The sequence below is a fragment of the Oryctolagus cuniculus genome, chromosome 9, assembly GCF_964237555.1.
Source record: "Oryctolagus cuniculus chromosome 9, mOryCun1.1, whole genome shotgun sequence".
In the NCBI taxonomy this organism is placed as follows: Eukaryota; Metazoa; Chordata; class Mammalia; order Lagomorpha; family Leporidae; genus Oryctolagus; species Oryctolagus cuniculus.
Window position 1 is genome coordinate 33,587,426 of NC_091440.1, and position 18,899 is coordinate 33,606,324.

General features: G+C 38.9%; 1 protein-coding gene across 2 annotated transcripts in view; it reads left to right on the forward strand.

The window, feature by feature from the left end:
• OBI1 (ORC ubiquitin ligase 1) overlaps positions 1–18,899 on the forward strand; it is a 49,631-nt gene that overhangs the window by 6,906 nt on the left and 23,826 nt on the right. Inside the window, exons 2-4 of one of the 2 annotated variants that reach the window (XM_051850571.2) lie at positions 9,364–9,427; positions 12,595–12,730; positions 15,108–15,199. In XM_051850571.2, the coding sequence (XP_051706531.1) occupies positions 15,131–15,199 (69 nt within the window). In that variant the 5' untranslated portion in view covers positions 9,364–9,427; positions 12,595–12,730; positions 15,108–15,130. The remainder of the gene's footprint in view (positions 1–9,363; positions 9,428–12,594; positions 12,731–15,107; positions 15,200–18,899) is intronic. The other variant, XM_002712993.5, reaches the window with a different exon arrangement.

Genomic DNA, 18,899 nt, shown 5'->3' on the forward strand with positions numbered 1-18,899 from the left:
GGTAGTATCATTTCCTGAATCCAAATTTCCAAAGTTGAAAATGGATTTGTTATTACCAACTTCATTAGCCTAGTAGAAAGATTAATGTGAATACCTGCCATAATTTGAATGCCTCCTCCAAAATTTCTATTGAAACTTAATCCCCAGTGCAGTAGTGTTGAGAGGTGGGACATACTGGGAAGTGGTCAAGTCATGAGGCCACATGGATGAATTAATGTTATTATTGAAAGACTGTGTTGGTTATCATAAGAGTTCACTCAGCCCTCTGTGTATATTTCTTTTGCACACATTCACTTGGTCTCTGCCTCTCCACAATGAGATTTCACAGCCCAAAGGCCCTCACCAGGTGCTGGCACCTTGGTATTAGATATCCCAGCCTCCAGAACTGTAATAAATACTTTTCATTTCTTTATAAATTACCCAGTATATGGCATTTTATTATAGTAGCAGAAATTGAATTAAACTATCCTAGACTGGTGGTTCTCAATAGGGTAGATGTGGATTTTGCCTCCCAGGGACTTTGGCGGTGACTGGAGGCATTTCTGATTGTCTGTAAAGAGGTAGGGAGGACTAGAGCTCATGGGTATAGCTTCATGAACATCCTGCAATATACAGGACAGACCTCTACAACAAAAAATTCTTTCTTGAATTTTACTACTAGTGAATCTGAAAAACCCTGCCCTAAACTGATATATAACTTCTAATTGGTAAGTCTGTGATGATGTAAATATTAATGGACAACAGCATTAGGCATGACGCCTCCAAAGTATATTTTCTTTTTAAGAAAGGGACTTCAGTAGTGGAGTCTTTCAAGACTGAAACATTTCCAGATAAAAAATAAACGACATAGAGGAATAACAGATTATAGGATTAATCTTTCTGCTCCAAGGACTTCCCTTTAGGCCTATTCTAGTAAGAAGAGCCTACTTTTTACACCTCTTTCCTCTTCCTTTTTCTCACCTGCCTCAGGGTACATTACCTTAGTATATCACTTTAACATCTGTAATTCAAGTGATTTTGGTGATGTACATGTCACATACTCTTGCTGTTGTTTACATTTTTTTTCATAGGAGTTACATTTTATTGCCACAGATATCCCTGGAGATTAAATTGGATAGAAAGTCTAATAGGTTGGGCAGATTATTGTCATTTTTGTTCCTTGGGAGGCTGTTATTAAAGAAAGTTATGTGCGGCCAGTGCCGCAGCTCAATAGGCTAATCCTCCACCTAGCAGCGCCGGCACGCCGGGTTCTAGTCCCGGTCAGGGTGCCAGATTCTTTCCCAGTTGCCCCTCTTCCAGGCCAGCTCTCTGCTGTGGCCTGGGAAGGCAGTGGAGGATGGCCCAAGTGCTTGGGCCCTGCACCCCATGGGAGACCAGGAGAAGCACCTGGCTCCTGCCTTTGGATCAGCGCGGTACACCGGCTGCAGCGCGCCAGCCGTGGCGGCCATTGGAGGGTGAACCAATGGCAAAGGAAGACCTTTCTCTCTGTCTCTCTCTCTCACTATCCACTCTGCCTGTCAAAAAAAAAAAAAAAAAAAAAAAAAAAGACAGTTATGTGCGTGTTTGCGGATAGTATATAGCAGGATCTGGACAGAGGAAGTAGGTATACAGGAACTGAAGGAGAGCAAGATTCTTTGTGTTTAGCTACTACAGGTAGTAAATAAATAACAAGTAGCTTAGTTTAGTAGTTCTTCCTCCTTTGTAAGTTTCTATTCTAAGCTAGATTTTACAGTTGTCTGCAAATTACTCTGATAAATACCTGGTCCAAAGAAATGAATTAGTCAACTGTTTCAGAAACTTAATACAATAACAGTGATAATATCAGGTATTCAACAGTGAAAATGATTCTCCTATGGTTGACATTTTTAATGTCCCTTAGCAGACAGAGGCAAGTAATCTGCCTGTGATTGTTCTGTATCATTTTGGTGTATTGATTGGAGAATTCAAACATTTGTGTTTTCACAGCTTAGAAATAGTGATTGTCCTCTTGCTTCTTCAGGCATTTTTGGGAGCATTATTTCAACCTTTTTAGAATTCACTTGTTTTAAATCTTGGAGTCTGCAAGGCATGGTACTGGGTGTTGTAGGTAGATACAAAGAAAGCAAAATACAGACCCTGCCTCTCAGGAGCATGCGATCTAATAGGAAAGGCAGGATATAAATCATTTTCCAAGCACAGCACAGAAGTGACCATTGAGTAAATGAATTAGGAGTGTCCTATCAAGCAAAGATATCATTAATGCTAATAAAGGATTAGTGAAGGCTTTATAGAAAGGTAGCATTTTATTTGTATTTTAAAAGTCAGGAGAGATTTTATATAGGTTAGGAAATATGGAGAGGCCAGTAGGACATAGCAACCTAAAAATTGAAAATTTCATAACTAGGAAGTCCCTGCCACCCATCATTCTTTTGGTGAACAACTAGTAGATATGTGTGGTTGAAGTATAGGTTGAAATGGCAGATCAAAGGAAATGACTGTTTTAAGAACTAGATTATGTTCTTTGAATGCTCTGTATAAAGTTAAAACAGGAGGAAAATACCCTTTTTTTTTTTTTTTTAAAGCGCGGTTAAAGCTGCTGATCCAGATTTTGAGAAGGTAGTTTGGCATTATTATGAAAGGTGGACAGATGTGGACATTTGGAAACTTGGGGAGAACTTATTGCAGTAAATCAGGTGTAAAAGAATGAGAGCCTACATCCATTAGTGGGTGATGATGAAAAGGAAAGGATGGGTGACAGATAATAGAATCCTTAGAGATAGATTTGCCATACTTTGGCTATTCTGGGGTGTATATCTTTCTCATAATGTCTGGAATCTGATTGTACTTTACAAGTGAAGGCATCTTACAATTATAATTGACAGTGGTTTTCCATTCTTTTTTCTGAAGGGTATGTAAAATATTGGTGATTCTTAAAATCAATAGCTTCTTTGGCTTGATATATAAAATACCGGGGTTTTATGACAGGCTGGATATTGAAGATAACTAAAAAGGATGAATCAAATACCTGGATGCCAGGAACCCATGTCCAGGTTGGGAGAATGTGGGTGGCACGTGAGCCATCACCACTACCTCACATTTCAAAATAACTGCTTTAATCTCTATGCCCTACTTTCCTTTGCATTTGCAGCTAATATGAGAGTACTTCAGAAAGTTTGTGGCAAATGGAAGTAAAAGGTAGATATATTTTTGGTGCAAAAAACCTTTGGAAATCCACAAATAGTTTTTTTATAATACATATTTTCTTGAACTCTTTGAAAACCCCTATTGTGTGGATTTCCAAACTTTTTGGCACCAAAATAAACGTGTCTTTTCTAGTAACTTTTGAATTACCTTTGTAACCTCACCATATTTTTAATGACAAAATATAAGCAGTTGGGACATTTTGAACATGAGTTCCTCATATTTTCATTAACATGTAGTAATCCTTTGTGTTTTTTTATACTCTGCTGAGTCCAGCATGGCAGAGTATCAGGTTAACCTGAAAAAGGAACAGAGGAATGGTGTCACAATAGATTGAGGAAGCAGACTCAGATTAAAGATTTTAATGTGGGGAAATCAGGGGATACTCTGTCTACAGCCAAAGGTGGAGGCAGAAGCAGAGGCCCAAATGTCTGATTACTCCAACTATTTATTATCAACAGTGACATGATTGATTAATCATAAAAAAAATGTGCAGTTTTGTGGAAACAAGATTTCATGATGAAGGAGTTTAAACAGTGAAACAGAAAACAGTGGGGGAGTTTCAGTGTTTACAGGAAGGACTTGTTTGCTCAGAAGCTGGGAGTAAGAGAGCATTCATAATGTGGAGGAGTCTTGAGGGGGACTAATTATTAACTGGGGTGAGCATCCCACTTGCTGTTTACGAGGGCATTTCCTTAGCTGCCTCAGCATCATGTCAAATGACCTTTGCCATTGACATAAGTTGACCCATCACCTTTGCAATCTGGCCAGTCATGCCTTCAGCAGAATTCAGGCTATGTGGCGGTGTCTGAAATATAGGCTTTTGATAGAATTCAGGCCATGTGGTAGTCCCTCACAATACTCCTCTTACAAAAGGAAGACCGATTCTCTTGTGCACAAGTCAATCTCCCCTTGTGCTTTGGATCTCATTCCCCATCACTAATATCCCTTTACTGTATCATTCCCATTGGCATTCCCAACCATGATCTTGTTTTTATGCTTTCTTCTGCACTAAAACATGAAGGAATTGTCTACATTCTCTGTCTTCAGTTCTTTCATTGTTTCTCAACCTCCAGTCAGGTTTCTGTCCACACTATTTACTGAAGTAGGGCTTGCCAGTAACAGATCACAGTGACTTCTGTGCAGTTAAATCCCATAGTCTCATCTCAAATCACATCAAACTAAATCTTTCATCAATATTTTATGTACTTGGCCACTATTTCACTCTTGTAAAACTTTCTTCTCTTTACTTCTGTGATACCATATTCTCCTTTCCAATATCACACACCCCTCTTCTTTTCAGTTTCCTTTGCTGGCTGTTCCTGCTCTTCCTCGATCTGATGGAATGCCTTCTTTTTTCCAGCTGTTTTGCCCATGCAGAGGATCACCTACAACCCTGTGGCTTTTAAGTATCATTATCTTTTATGTCAGTAACACTCAAAACCTGCTTTGCTAGACTTGTTGACTTAAAAGTGAGTTGACTGGGGGGAAGGGGAAAGATGGGGGAGGAGGGTCAGCATTGTGGCACTGTGGATTAAGCCATCACTTGGAACTCCTCTCATATTGGAGTGTCAGTTTGAGTGGAATACCAGTTTGAGTCCTGGCTACTGTGTTTTTCATCCAGCTCCCTGAAACAAAATGCCCTGCCATCCATGTGGGAGACCAGGATGGAGTTGCAGAGTCCTGACTTCAGTCTGTCACAGCCCTAACCATTGCAGCCATTTGGGTAGTGAACCAGTGGATGAAAGTGCTCTCAAGCACATGCTCGCGCGCTCTCTCTCTCTCTCTCTCTCTCTCTCACACACACACACACAAACACACACACTCCTTTTTTTAAGATTATTTATTTGAAAGTCAGAGTTACACAGAGAAAGGAGAGGCAGAGAGAGAGAGAGAGAGAGAGAGGTCCTCCCTCCAATGGTTCACTCCCCATCTGGCCACAATGGTTGGAGAAGCCAGGAGCCAAGAGCTTCTTCTGGGTCTCCCACGTGGGTGCAGGGGCCCATGGAGTTGGGCCATCTTCCATGGCTTTCCAAGGCCATAGCAGAGAGCTGGATCGGAAGTGGAGCAGCCAGGTCTCAAACCGGCACCCATATGGGATGCCAGGGCTTCAGTCCAGGGCGTTAATCCACTGTGCCACAGCGCCAGCCCCTACACACATACTCTTAAATAAATCAGTCAAAAGTGGGCTTGGATCACAAACTTACCGTGGCCACAATAGAACTGATTTTTGCCATTTTAGTAAATGATAGTGCCAACCACTGAATTGCTCAAAATAGATTTTTAGATTGGAGACATAGTTAACCTTTTTATGGGAACAAATACATAGAAAACACAAATTACTTTAAATGTGTTTTTTAATGCCGAGCGTCTATGAGAGAGGGAGGAGCATCTTGGAGTCCCCTGTGATGTGCACAAGTTTATGTCTTGAGCACTGGCCTTCATCTATTTCAGATGACTTCATGACATGTAAAAATAAATTGTCATTGGTTAAAAGTAAGAGCCATTTGAAAGATAAGTATTCCTTCTTTAGCCAACTTTTTTTAATTTTTAATTCTTTTCTTAATTTGAGAACATAAGGTACTTCTAGTAATACTGCAGGGGTGTGTGTGTGTGTGTGTGTGTACCCAGACATATGTGTTTGAGGGAATCTACAGAATATACATATAAGTTTGAGATTTTTGTGGTGTTAAAGGATCTCGTGACATAAAGCCAAAATTTTTTTTAAACATTTATTTGTTTATTTGAAAGTCAGACTTAGAGAGAGAGAGACACAGAGAGATATGTCTTTAATCCACTGGCTCACTCCCCTAGTGCTGGGCCAGGCCAAAGCCAGGGGCTGGTATCTTCCTCTGAGTCTCCCACATATGTGGCAGGGGCCCAAGCACTTGAACCATCTTCTGATGCTTTTCTCAGGTGATTAGCAGGGAGCTGGATCAAAGTGGAGCAGCCAGTACTCAAACCATCACTCAGATGGGATGCTGGCATTACAGGCAGCTGCTTTACCCACTAGCCTACACTGCTGGCCCCCATAAAGCTGAAACAAAACATGCAGGAGTATTTTTTGGTCAGGACTTCCAAATCACATGAATGTTTAAGAAAAAACTAGAACTTGCTAAGAAAATTCAGGCTTGTTTGCCACTTGAAACTCTGGCCAGGAATACTTTACAGATAAGTATTCATACTTGGCTGTTGGCAGGAGCACTTTGGAAGAAGAATGTGAGACACTGCTAATGGTCTTTATTTTTTAAAAAGTCCTGGCAAAACATTAAACTTTTCTACTATAATGTAAATTTAAAAGATGTTATTTTGGGGCTAGTATGGCATAGTAGGTAAAACCAACAGTTGCAAGCTGGCCTCCTATATGGGCACCTGTTCATGTCCTGGCTGCTCTACTTCTGATCCAGCTCTCTGCTAATGTTCCTGAGAAAGCTGTGGAAGATGATCCAAGTCCTTGGGCTCCTGCAACCACATGGGAGACTCAGAAGAAGCTCTTAGCTCCTGGCTTTGAAGTGGCCCAGCTCCAGCTTCTGTAGTCATTTGGAAAGTGAACCAGTGGATGGAAGATCTCTCTCTATATATATTTCTGCCTCTGTATGTCTGTATACTCTGCCTTTCAAATAAATAAATCTTTTTTTTTTTAAAAGTTATTATCTCAAAAACTAAGGAGAAAAAAAAGGAAAGTGAGAGGGAGATAGGGAGAAGCAAAGAGAAAGGGAATATCATTATTTTTAGAATTGTATCTACAAAGTGTATAGAATCTGCTAAAAACTAATAAAAATGTTAAAAAAAAAAAAACTGTTTATGGGGCTGGCATTTCGCATACTACTTAAAACACTAATTAGGGTACCTGCATCTCATACTGGAATGTCTGGGTTTGAGCCCTCATTCCAGCTTTCTCCTATGTGCACCTTGGGAAGTAGCAAGTGATGGTTATCTGCTTTTCACAAGATAGAACTGGATTGAGTTCCTGGCTCCTGGCTTTGGCTGGCCAACCTGGCTGTTATTGTCATTTGAGTTGTGAATTAATGGATGGAAAATAGCTCTCGGGCCAGCACTGTGGTATAGCAGATAAAGCTGCTGCCTGCAGTGTGGGCATCCCATATAGGCACCAGTTCAAGTCCCTGCTGCTCCACTTCCAATCCAGCTCTCTGCTATGGCCTGGGAAAGCAGTAGAAGATGGCCCAAGTTCTTGGGCCCCTGCATCTGCGTGGGAGACCTGAAAGAGGCTCCTGGCTCGTGGCTTCAGATCAGCACAGCTCTCTGGCCGTTGCAGCCAATTGGGGAGTGAACCAGCAGATGGAAGACTCTCTCTCTCTCTCTCTTTCTCTCTCCATCTCTCCATCTCTGCCTCTCTTTCTCTCTGTAACTCTGACTTTCAAATAAATAAATAAATCTTTAAAAAATTTTTTAAAAAATGAACTAAATGGGAATTAAGAGTGATGTGTAGTTCCAAACTGTTAAAAAAATAGCTTTCTGTTTTTGTCTCTCTGCTACTCAAATAAGTAAAAATAAATAATCAAAATTTTAAAAAATAAAGTCAAACCCGTTGAACTGAATGAATTAGAATTAGGTTCCTCCAAGAAGAAGTTTAAATTCATCTTTAGTTATGCTCTCTGTTCAGTTTTCTTAGGTGTGTTCATAAGCAAGGGAATACCAGAATATTTGGAAAAGCAGATTGAGACTAGAGAACTCTTTACAATGTATGGGACTCAAATGATTGTCTTTTTCATGAATAGCAATGCATCTGTGACTGCTTTTTTAAAATAAAATTTTTTTATTTATTTGAAAGGCAGAGTTCCAGAAAGAGAGGGAGAGACAGAAAGAGAGAGATCGTCCATCTACTGGTTCACTCCTGAAATGGCTGCAATAGCCAAGGCTGGGCCAGACTGAAGCCAGGAGACAGGAACTGGATCTTCCATGAGGGTTCAAGGACCCAAGGACTTGGGTCATCTTCCTTTGCTTTCCCAAGCGCATTAGCAGGGAGCTGGATGGGAAACAGCAGTGGATCTCAAACCAGCATCTACATGGGATGTCAGCATCACGGGCAGTGGCTTTACTTGCCACGCCACAATGCCGGCCCCTGTGACTTTAAGGATATGAACTGCTTTCACTCTTAATATCTATCTGAAGCAGGTATAGAACAACACAAGCATTTTCTCTGAGGAAGGTGGTTTGTGTTGGTTCTGTCTCTTAATTTTCTCTCTGCTTATTGTGCTTTCCCTTAATTTTTTTTTCATCCCAAGTGAAGAAGGGCTCTACGTTGGTATTGTTCTATTATTAGATTGGAAAAAATACTGAAAATGACTTTAAAATGTTTTGAGTCTCATAAGGAAAATACTGTGTAAATCAAATGAAAACCTAATCCCTTTTGTGCTGTTTTTGTTTTGATTGTTAAATCATGTTATTTGAAAAATATTGTTATTATTCCCCCTGGCAAGTTCCTCCCACTCATTGAATGTTAAGTAGTATCTAATAGCAATGAATTAATTCAGCAGATCTTTGTTGAGCACCTATTAAGTAGTATGTTGCCTTCTAGGCACCAGGTATTTAGAAATGATACTATTAAAGAAAAATTGGAGATGAGTTAAATTTAACAAGGTTTATTTGAGTAAGAAAAAAATTCTAGAACCAGGCAGCATTCTGAACCAAAGTTGATTCAGAATGCCTACCCCACCATCTATGCAAGTTGTATGTGTAGCTAGATAAAAGGAAGTGACCTACAAAAACAGCCTGAATGGCTCGTGAGCATTTGCCTCACATGGGCAGGGTCTGATCACATTATACCCTGTGATTGGCACTGCTGTCTGTTACAAGATTATGCTCTTAAGTAAGTTTACAGTTTGTTTAAATACTAGGTTGCAGTTTTACTACATATAGAGCTCGCTTGGGACCAAATTTTGTCACCCAAGAACATAAACAGGCTTAGGCCAAACTTACCAATGTAATAAAAAAGTGCTTGTTCTCTAATAAGGAAGATATACAGTAAATATGTAAACAAGCAAAGGTATAATACCAGATATTATAAATATCATGAACAAAGCAGCTTTTCTGTTTTTTATTTCTTCCTGATATAACTACACACAGTTAAACACACAGGTGTGTTGTCCCAATAAGTTACTAAATTTCTTCATGCACTGGTTTCCTTGTTTATAATATATATTTACCTTGTTTACCTCACAGGGTTGTGTCATTTGAAAAGAAAGAAAGCATTTGAAAGTCTTTTGTAAAATACGACTGTATAAATGTAAGGGATTATTAATTATACTTGTTTAAATGGAGTCAAACATTTGTGTATTCATATTTGGTGTATGTCAGTATTTCTGTCAACCTTGTTTGCTGTTTAGATTATAAACCACTTGAGATTGGGATACATGCTATTTGGCTTGTTTTCATTTTCATCCCTCTAGTTTTTGAGATTTATGTAAGATATTTAGTCCATTTTGTGTTGCTGTAAGAAAATACTGGACAATGGATTAGTATATTTAAAGAAGTTTATTTGGCTTACAGTTCTGGTGGCTGAAAAGTCCAAAAGGCATGATACCAGCAAGGGCCTCCTGGCTGCATTGCATGGTGGATGACATCACATGGCAGGAGTGCATGTGAGAGGGAGGTCATTTGGTGAGATGGGAAACGAGTCCAAGGAGGGGCCAAGCTCATTCTATCATAACAACCTCCTCTCACAGGGACTAATTCACTCTTGTGAAACCTAACCCATTCTGTGCCATCAGCATTAATCTGTTTTAAAAACCTAATCACCCCCTCTTAAAGCCCTCACTATTGCAATACATTGGGGAATTAAGGCTCAACATGAGTTTTGACAGAGACAAACCATGATCAAACTACAGCAGATGTCAATGCTTTGTTATTGTGATCAAGCATAAGATGGATGCTTGGGCTAAATGATCTTTGAAGAACTCTCTGTTGCTGCCATTTTATAATTTTAAAATTCAATAGTTTGAGGTGTGTTGTCCCAGCCTTAGTGAAATAAATAGCATTTTCTTTTTAGTCCAGATGTGTGGTTAGGATACAGAATAAAACATTCCAATTGCTGCTTAGCCTTTTGGCTAAGATCAAGTGCAGAATAAAGCATTTTATAATATGTTAAAAGTTTCCATCTGTATGATCAGCTATCAACTACCTAGCTAGTATCTCAATTATACATATATGAGTGTACTTCAAAATATTTATGGAAAATGTGGGTAGGTGCTGTGCACAATGGTTAAAAAGCTATTTAGGATGCCTGCTATATTGGAGTATCTGATTCAGGTCTTGGCTTTGCTCCTGAATCCAGCTTCCTGATGATGCTCAGCTTTAGAGGCAGCAGATGATACTGGCTCAAGTCAAGTAGTTGGGTTCCTGCCACTCACTTGGGAGACCAAGATTGAGTTCCTAGCTCCTGCCTGTGACCTAGTGCAGACTGGGTGTTGCTGACATTTGGAGAGTGAACCAATATATGGGAAATCAATCAATCACTCTCTCTCTCTCTCTCTCTCTCTTTCTGTCTTTCAAGTAAATAAAAAATTTTGGAGCTCATGGAAAAGGAAATCAAAATTTATTTTGGTACAAAAATTTTTAGTTTTTTTTTTAATTTATTTTTTAAAAGATTTTACTCATTTGAAAAGGGAGAGTTACTGAGAGAGAGGAAAAGAAACAGAGATCTTCCATGTGCTGGCCCCCTCCCCAAGTGGCTGCAATAGGCAGGGCTGGGCCAGGACAAAGCTAGGAGCCTGTAACTCCATCTAGGTCCTGAAGTATGTGTCGGGCCCAATTATTTGGGACATCTTCCTCTGCTTTCCTAGGCTCATTAGCAGGAAACTATCAGAAGTGGATCCTCTAGGACTCAACCAATACTCATATGGGATGCTTGTGTCTCAGGTGGTGGCTTAACCCATTATACCACAATGCTGGCCCCAGTACAAAAAAATATTGAAATCTGTGCCTGTAAGAGGTCATCAGAAAATTCATAAAGGGGGCCAGTGTTGTGGCGCAGCAGGTTAAGCTGCTACCTGTAATGCTGGCATCCCATATGGGCGTTTGAGTCCTGGCCACTCCACTTCCAATCTAGCTCCCTTCTTATGTGCCTGGAAAAGCAGCAGAAGGTGGCCCAAGTGCTTGGATCCCTGCCACGACATGAGATGGAGTTCTAGGCTCCTGGCTTTTTAGCATGCCCCAGTCCTGGCTGTTGTAGCCATTTGAGGAGGGAAACAGCAGATGGAAGATCTGTCTCCCTCTCTTACTCTGTAAGTCTACCTTTAAACATAATAAAATATAAATAATTTAAAAAAAAATTTATTGAGGGGCTGACATGTGTCGCATTGGTTTAAACCTGCCAACTACAATGCTGGCATCCCATATAGACAGCAGTTCAAGTTCTGGATAGCTCCATTTTAGATCTAGCTCCCTGCTAATGTGCCTAAGAAAGCAGTGGAAGATGGTCTGAATTCTTGGGTTCCTGCCACCCATGTAGGAGGCCTGAAAGTAAAGTTCCTGGCTGCTGGCTTTGGCCTGATACAGCCCCAGCTGTTGTGGCAATTTGAGGAATGAACCAGGGTATGGAAGTTGTCTCTCTTGCTCTCCCTCCCCCTTTCCCTCTCCCTCCTCCTCCTCCCTACCTTTCAAATAAATGATTAAATAATTTTAAAAATAAATTTATTGAACAAAAAATGCATGGATTTCAAAATTTTTGTACAAAAATAAACTTACATTTTTTTCCATTCTTGAACTTTTTGAAACACTTCATATAAGAAACAATATGATCAACAGAAAGAGCATCCTTTTTTTTTAAACTTTTATTTAATGAATATAAATTTCAAAAGTACAGAATATGGATTACAATGGCTTCCCCCCATAACGTCCCTCCCACCCACAACCCTCCCCTTTCCCACTCCCTCTCCCCTTCCATTCACATCAAGATTCATTTTCAATTCTCTTTATATACAGAAGATCAGTTTAGCATACATTAAGTAAAGATTTCAACAGTTTGCTCCCACACAGAAACATAAAGTGAAAAATACTGTTTGAGTACTAGTTATAGCATTAAATCTCAATGTACAGCACACTAAGGACAAAGATCCTACATGAGGAGTAAGTGCACAGTGACTCCTGTTGTTGACTTAACAAATTGACACTCTTGTTTATGGCATCAGTAATCACCCTAGGCTCTTGTCTTGAGCTGCCAAGGCTATGGAAGCCCCCTGAGTTAACTGACTCTGATAATTTTTAGACAAGACCATGGTCAAAGTGGAAGTTCAGAAAGAGCATTCTTATGACTTCTGGATATTCCCTCTTAACCACTTGTTCTGCTATACTCTAGAGGACCAATTTGTTTTAAACTAAAGCATATTGGGATTCTACTTGTGTCTGTTGTCCTGTACTAAAAGTAATGTTTCTCTTTTTTTTTTTTTTTCAAAGGTACGCCAGCCTGTCATATGCATCAACAACCATGTATTTTGTTCAGTTTGTATTGATTTGTGGTTGAAGAATAATAGCCAGTGTCCAGCATGCAGAGTCCCCATCACTCCTGAAAATCCTTGCAAAGAAATTATTGGTAAGTGCCTATTTTATGCATATGTAAAAACAGATTGAAACCAATCTCTAAATAATACATATTTGGGGAAATACTGAACTACATAGTTTTCAGTGGTGTTATCTGATCAACAACATACTGAATGGGTTAGTAATTTTGTGTATGTATGTGGAACAATCAAGAACAAGGCAGTTTGTAGAGAAGCTTAGGGAAATAATCCTTTGAGCCTCACTAAATGTACATTCTAATATTTACTGTGCATATTAGCCAAAACTTTAGTGGTTCAAAATAGCAGATACTAAGGGCAAAACAAAAAGAACATTGAAAAAAGCTTTATGAAGTAGGACATTTAAGAATCAGTAAAATTTCAACTTGTAAGATTAGAAAGCACTGTCAAGAATAGCAAGAACTGGAGCCAGCACTTGTGGCATAGCAGGTAAAGCTGCCATCTGCAGTGCCAGCATCCCTTATGGGTGCCAATTCGAGTCTTGGCTGCTCCACTTCCCATCCAGCTTTCTGCTATAGCCTGGGAAAGCAAAAGATGGCCCAAGTCCTTGGGCCCTTGCACCTGCATGGAGGATCTGGAAGAAGCTCTAGGCTCCTGACTTTGGATCAGCACAGCTCCGACCATTGCTCCCCATGGCCCTCTGGGGAGCAAATCATCTGGTGGAAGACCTTCTCTGTCTCTGCCTCTGCCTCTGCCTCTGCCTCTACCTCTACCTCTCTGTAGCTCTGCCTTTCAAATAAATAAGTCTTAAAAAAATTAACAGTGTGAACTAAAGTTTAGTTGTTAGGAAACACACAGCATGTTTTTAAGTTATTAATTGTCTGATTTGGGTCTGACTACTGAAATAGAAATGAAAAGATAAGTTGAGGCATTAGCATTGAGAACCTTGAGTGGGAACTAATTCAAGAATTTACCCTATATCACAGAAAAAAGAGTGAAGTGGGTGTGATAGTTTTGAGCAAATCAGTAAAATGAGCCAGAATGTGCTTTGTAATATTACTTGGACTATAGGGAACAGACAACATGTGAGTGGGTCATGGAGTGGGTTCTGGCTCAGGTAAGGGAGAATGTGAGTCCAGATTAATGGTTAAAAAAAAAAAAAAAAAAATCAGTGCAACACTAATGCAGATGAGAGGGGGTGAAAACCTGAATTAGAGGATCCTTTTAAAAGAAAAGAACCTTTTTAGTGTCTGGTTTTATTCTACTCATTTAAGTCACTTTGTTTAGATTACAAAACTTACAGTGATTGTTTTTGTTTTTGCTTTAGGAAAAACCGCAAGTATATGTATAGTTAGCCATGTACAAAAAAACATCTTACAGAAAACTTAAGAAGTCATTTTATTACTCCCAACTTAGGGAAAATGGACCTAAGATTTTTTATAGTGGAAAAGGAAGGTAACATGCTAGAAAACAAAAGAACTAGTGGGGATTTTAAAATAAGCAATCCAAAGGAGGAATTAGAGTTTACTCTTTGATTTCTCTCTCAAGTTCTTAGGGGAAATCTGATGGGGAACTAATTCTCTGCTGTGTTGCATGCTGTAGTGTTAATCTGTCTCTAGTTTCTTACCTAATGAATAATGAAACTCACCAGAGAGGTCTTTTCTTGCAGAGTATAAGGTTTGATGATTGAGATTTTCTTCACAACTTTCTCCTGCTTTTAGTCATTCATGTCTAAGTAATAGTTCATAAATTCTCTCAAGTAAAGTAGTTCATCTGTGCTTGCATTTGTATTGAACCTCCTAAAAAAAGATCATCTGTAAAATAAATTTGCCATCATTTTGCTAAAAAATACAAAGAAGGTAACCACAGAATAAGTGACTAGCTCTCAGGAAGAACTCAGTTTTGGCGTATTTGTAACATGTCATGTCATGCAATTAATGCTGTGACTAACAGTCATTGTAACTGAGTTGTTGGAGTCCTTGAAGAGACACATTAATCTTTTAAATTGTGTTTCCAGTAACCAGGCATATTTGGATCCCTTCATTATAATTATTATATATTATCATGGTTTCTGATACATATTCTTTATATGAGCAGTTGGTTAACTATAATAATTGGTTTTATCATTATTTAACAGTTGTCTAATTTTCAGAATTTGCAGTAGTATAAATGTGATAACTGATTATATGTAACCCTTTCTTCCACTGAGTTTGCCATAATGCCATATGTAAGTAAGTAAACATGACATGATATTTGACTGAGGATATTTCTTATGATGTTAATACTGTCTTTTCTCATGATTAGGATAAAGGCCCAAGTGGCAGCCTAAAGTGAATATAGAAGGGAAAAGGTAGATATTAAGCAAAGGAGCTATATGAAACAATAAGAAAAAGGTTCATTTTTGTTCCATCCAAATCAGATTGATAAATTACGATTTTTTTTTCCCTGTAGGAGGAACAAGTGAAAGTGAACCTATGCTAAGCCATACAGTCAGGAAGCACCTTCGGAAAACTAGACTTGAGTTACTCCACAAAGAATATGAGGTAAATAATAATTAACGTTTAAAATGATGTCAGCATTGAATTCAAGGTAAAATTGAGCCTCCTTAGTTCCTGGACTTCTGTAAGTAAACATCCATTGAAACCTTTAAGTATTGGGTAAAAAATACTTTATTAGATATCTAATAAGTTCTTTTTCTTTTTTCTTTTCCTATTATACAAAAGGGATTTTTCCTTTTCTTTAAATACTCATATTGAAGAATGAATGAATAGGATTCCAGAGAAAAGGAACAGATGAAAGCATTTCCTTTTTCTTCTTTTTAATTTAAAATTTGTATCTGTGTCCACTTGTCATTTTTTATGTGCTTCTTCAAAAAGTTAGGAGATAATGGAAAGAAACCCTCTTTGTGAAAGTCACTCTGACTCTCACAAAATCATCATTTGTTTCTACCACTAAGTTCACTGATTTTTAGAAGCCTGATAATTCTGTGACAGTGATTATCCATGTGAGCTACCAGCACAGGGAAAGGTGAATGAACAGGCTGATTTGACATGGGGATGTAGTTTTTCTGAGAAAATCCATGATAATGGAATATAGTAGTCCTCCTTTATCTGCATTGGTTATGTTCCAGGACCCCCTGTGGATGCCTAAAACCACAGATAGTACTGAACCCTATGTATAATATGTTTTTTCCTATACATACTTATCTATCCTATAGTTTAGTTTATAACCCAGACACAGTAAGAGACTAGCAATAATGATAATAGAATAATTATTATACTGTACTATAATAAAAGTTACTTAAATCTTATGAATTATTTCTGGTAAGGGTTGATGACTATATATATATACACTTGTTGAAAGGTAGACAGTAAACCCAGTTACTTTGTGTTGACTAAATAGGGGATTTTTTAAAATAATTTTTAGAATAGTTTTAAATTTACAAAACATATTATTGATCTCCTGTTTTGACACAAATATCTTTAAGTTAAACTATAAAAACTGTGGCCGGCACTGTGGCTTACTTGGTTAGTCCTCCTCCACTTGCAGCACCAGCATCCCATATGGGTGCCAGGTTCTAGTCCCAGTTGCTCCCCTTCCAGTCCAGCTCTCTGCTGTGGCCTAGGAGCGCAGTGGAGGATGGCCCAAGTATTTGGGCTCCTGTACCCACATGGGAGACCAGGAAGAAGCACCTGGCTCCTGGCTTCAGATCGGCCCAGCAGCAGCCATGGCGGCCGTTTGGGGAGTGAACCAACAGAAGGAAGACCTTTCTCTCTGTCTCTCTCTCTCACTGTCTATGACTCTAATGTAAAAAAAAAAAAAAAAAAAAAAAAAAACTATAAAAACTGCCTCAGCTGCCTTAAAAAATTTTTGAAATACAGTACAGCATAAATGATTAAAAATGCTCATTCATGTGTGTGTTTTCCAGAGATAAGATTATATAAACAAATATTTTTATTTGTTCATTCATTAATATATTAATTAAAAAAATAATTTTCTTATGAATTTAACTTGAAATATAATTTAAGATAGTAAATAGTGCTGTCTGTGTTAACTCTAAAATATAATATTATATATTTAAAAAATACCTACCATACTTAGATACTAATCAGATTAATTTTTTGGGAGCTCATTTTCTATTTTGTTCTGTTTTCTGATACTATAATAAAATTCCTGAGACTGAGTAATTTATAATGAACAGAAATCTGGCTCATGGTTCTGCAGGCTAGACAGTCCAGCTGTATGGCACTGGCATCTGGCTAGGCCTTCATGCTGTGTCGTCTATAGCAGTAGGCTGAAGGGCAAACTAAGATGAGCTAGCAAGAGAGTGAAGGAGGCCTGAACTAATCCTTTTTATCAGGAACCCATTCCCTCTATAATAAACACACTCCCTCGATGGTAGCATTAACCGCTTTATGAGGGTGAAGCTCTTGCAGGTTGATCACTCATGAGGGTTCCACCTCTTAATACCATCACAATGTCAATTAAATTCCATCTTGAGTTTTGGAGAGGATTTTTTTTTTTTTTTATTTGAGAGGTAGAGTTGCAGACAGTGAGAGGGAGAGACAGAGAGAAAGCTCTTCCATCACTGGTTCACTCCCCAGATGGCCACAACAGCCAGAGTTGCACTGATCCAAAGCCAGGAGCCAGGTGCTTCTTCCTGGTCTCCCATGTGGGTGCAAGGGCCCAAGGACTTGGGCCATCTTCCACTGCTTTTCCAGGCTATAGCAGAGAGCTGGAATGGAAGAGGAGCAGCCGGGACTAGAACTTGTGCCCATATGGGATACTGGCACCGCAGGCAGAGGATTAACCTACTGTGCCATGGCGCCAGCCCCTGGAGAGAATATTTAAACCATAGCACTGACATATTGAGTTTCTTGGAGTTTACTTTTTAGCCATAAAAATTTTTTTTAAGTTTTATTTTTTCACTTAAAAGGCAGAGGTATAGATAGACAAAGTGAAAAACCTGTCCGCTGATTCCCTCCCCAAATGGCTGCAACAGCTGGTGCTGGGTCAGGCTGAAACCAGGATCTGGAACTCCATCTGTGTCTGTCACGTGGGTGGCGTGGGCCCAAGCACTTGGGCCATCTTTTGTTGCTTTCCCAGGCATATTAGCAGGGAACTGGATTGCATGTGGAACAGCTGAGACTCGGATTTAACCTGCTGTGCCACGACACCAGCCCCAGCCATACAATTTTTAACAACCTTGGTGTAAGATGCCTAACTTACGCATGAATAAATAACATTCAGAAAAGACTTGCAACCCAAATGTTTAGTTATTATTGTATTAAAGATAATAAGCTGGGGTGGGCATTGTGGTTCTGTAGGTTAAGCCACCTCTTGGGATGCCCACATCCCATGTAGGAGTAGCTGGGCTAGATTCCCACCTCTGCATCTGGTCCAGTTACCTGCTAATGTACTGTGAGGCAGCAGGTAACAGTCATAGAGTGCTTGGGTTCCTGTTATCCATATGGGAGACCTAGATGAAGTTCTTGGCTCTTGACTTCAGCCTGGCCCAACCCTGGTTGTGAACTAGAGGTTGGAAGATCTCTCTGTCACTCTTCATACAGACAGATAGAGGGGTCAGTTAATAGATAGATAGATAGATAGATAGATAGATAGATAGATCATCCTTATTTTAAAAAAATTAAGACAAGCAGTTCTAGAGTGGGAAAACTAATACATAGAACAGTTACTATAGTACTTGAAGAACCAGAATCCAAAAAACATTAAAAAAAAAAACAGCTATAGATTTATTCTTAAATAGAGAGTGGAAGGAAGTGAGGTATGGTTTCATTCCTTTGCAGATACAGATGCCAAAATATAAACATCAAACAAGACCTTAATAAATCAGCCTGATTGGTACTGTACTTTTTAATTCCCCTCATTAAAGAAGTTAAACTTGCCTCAGAATTTTCTTCCCAAATAGAATCTACTTCCCAGTTGAAATTCACTTGTCTTCTTGTTTTCTGGTTATCTTAAAGAGAATCAGGATTTTGATATTTTTCTTATTTTTAAACCATTGAATATAAATGAAAACAGCATAAAGCCAGTTTTTATCAAAGTCAGAATACCTCTGGAGAATTTAAGATGAATGTGACTTTTTCCCTCCAAAATTATTCTGATATGTAAACATCTTTTAATGCACAGAATTCTGAGTATAACATTCAAAAACATGTTGGCCCCAGCTTAGCAAATGTATGTGTGTAGTGTCTGTCTACCTAGTGACTATGTAATGCTTTT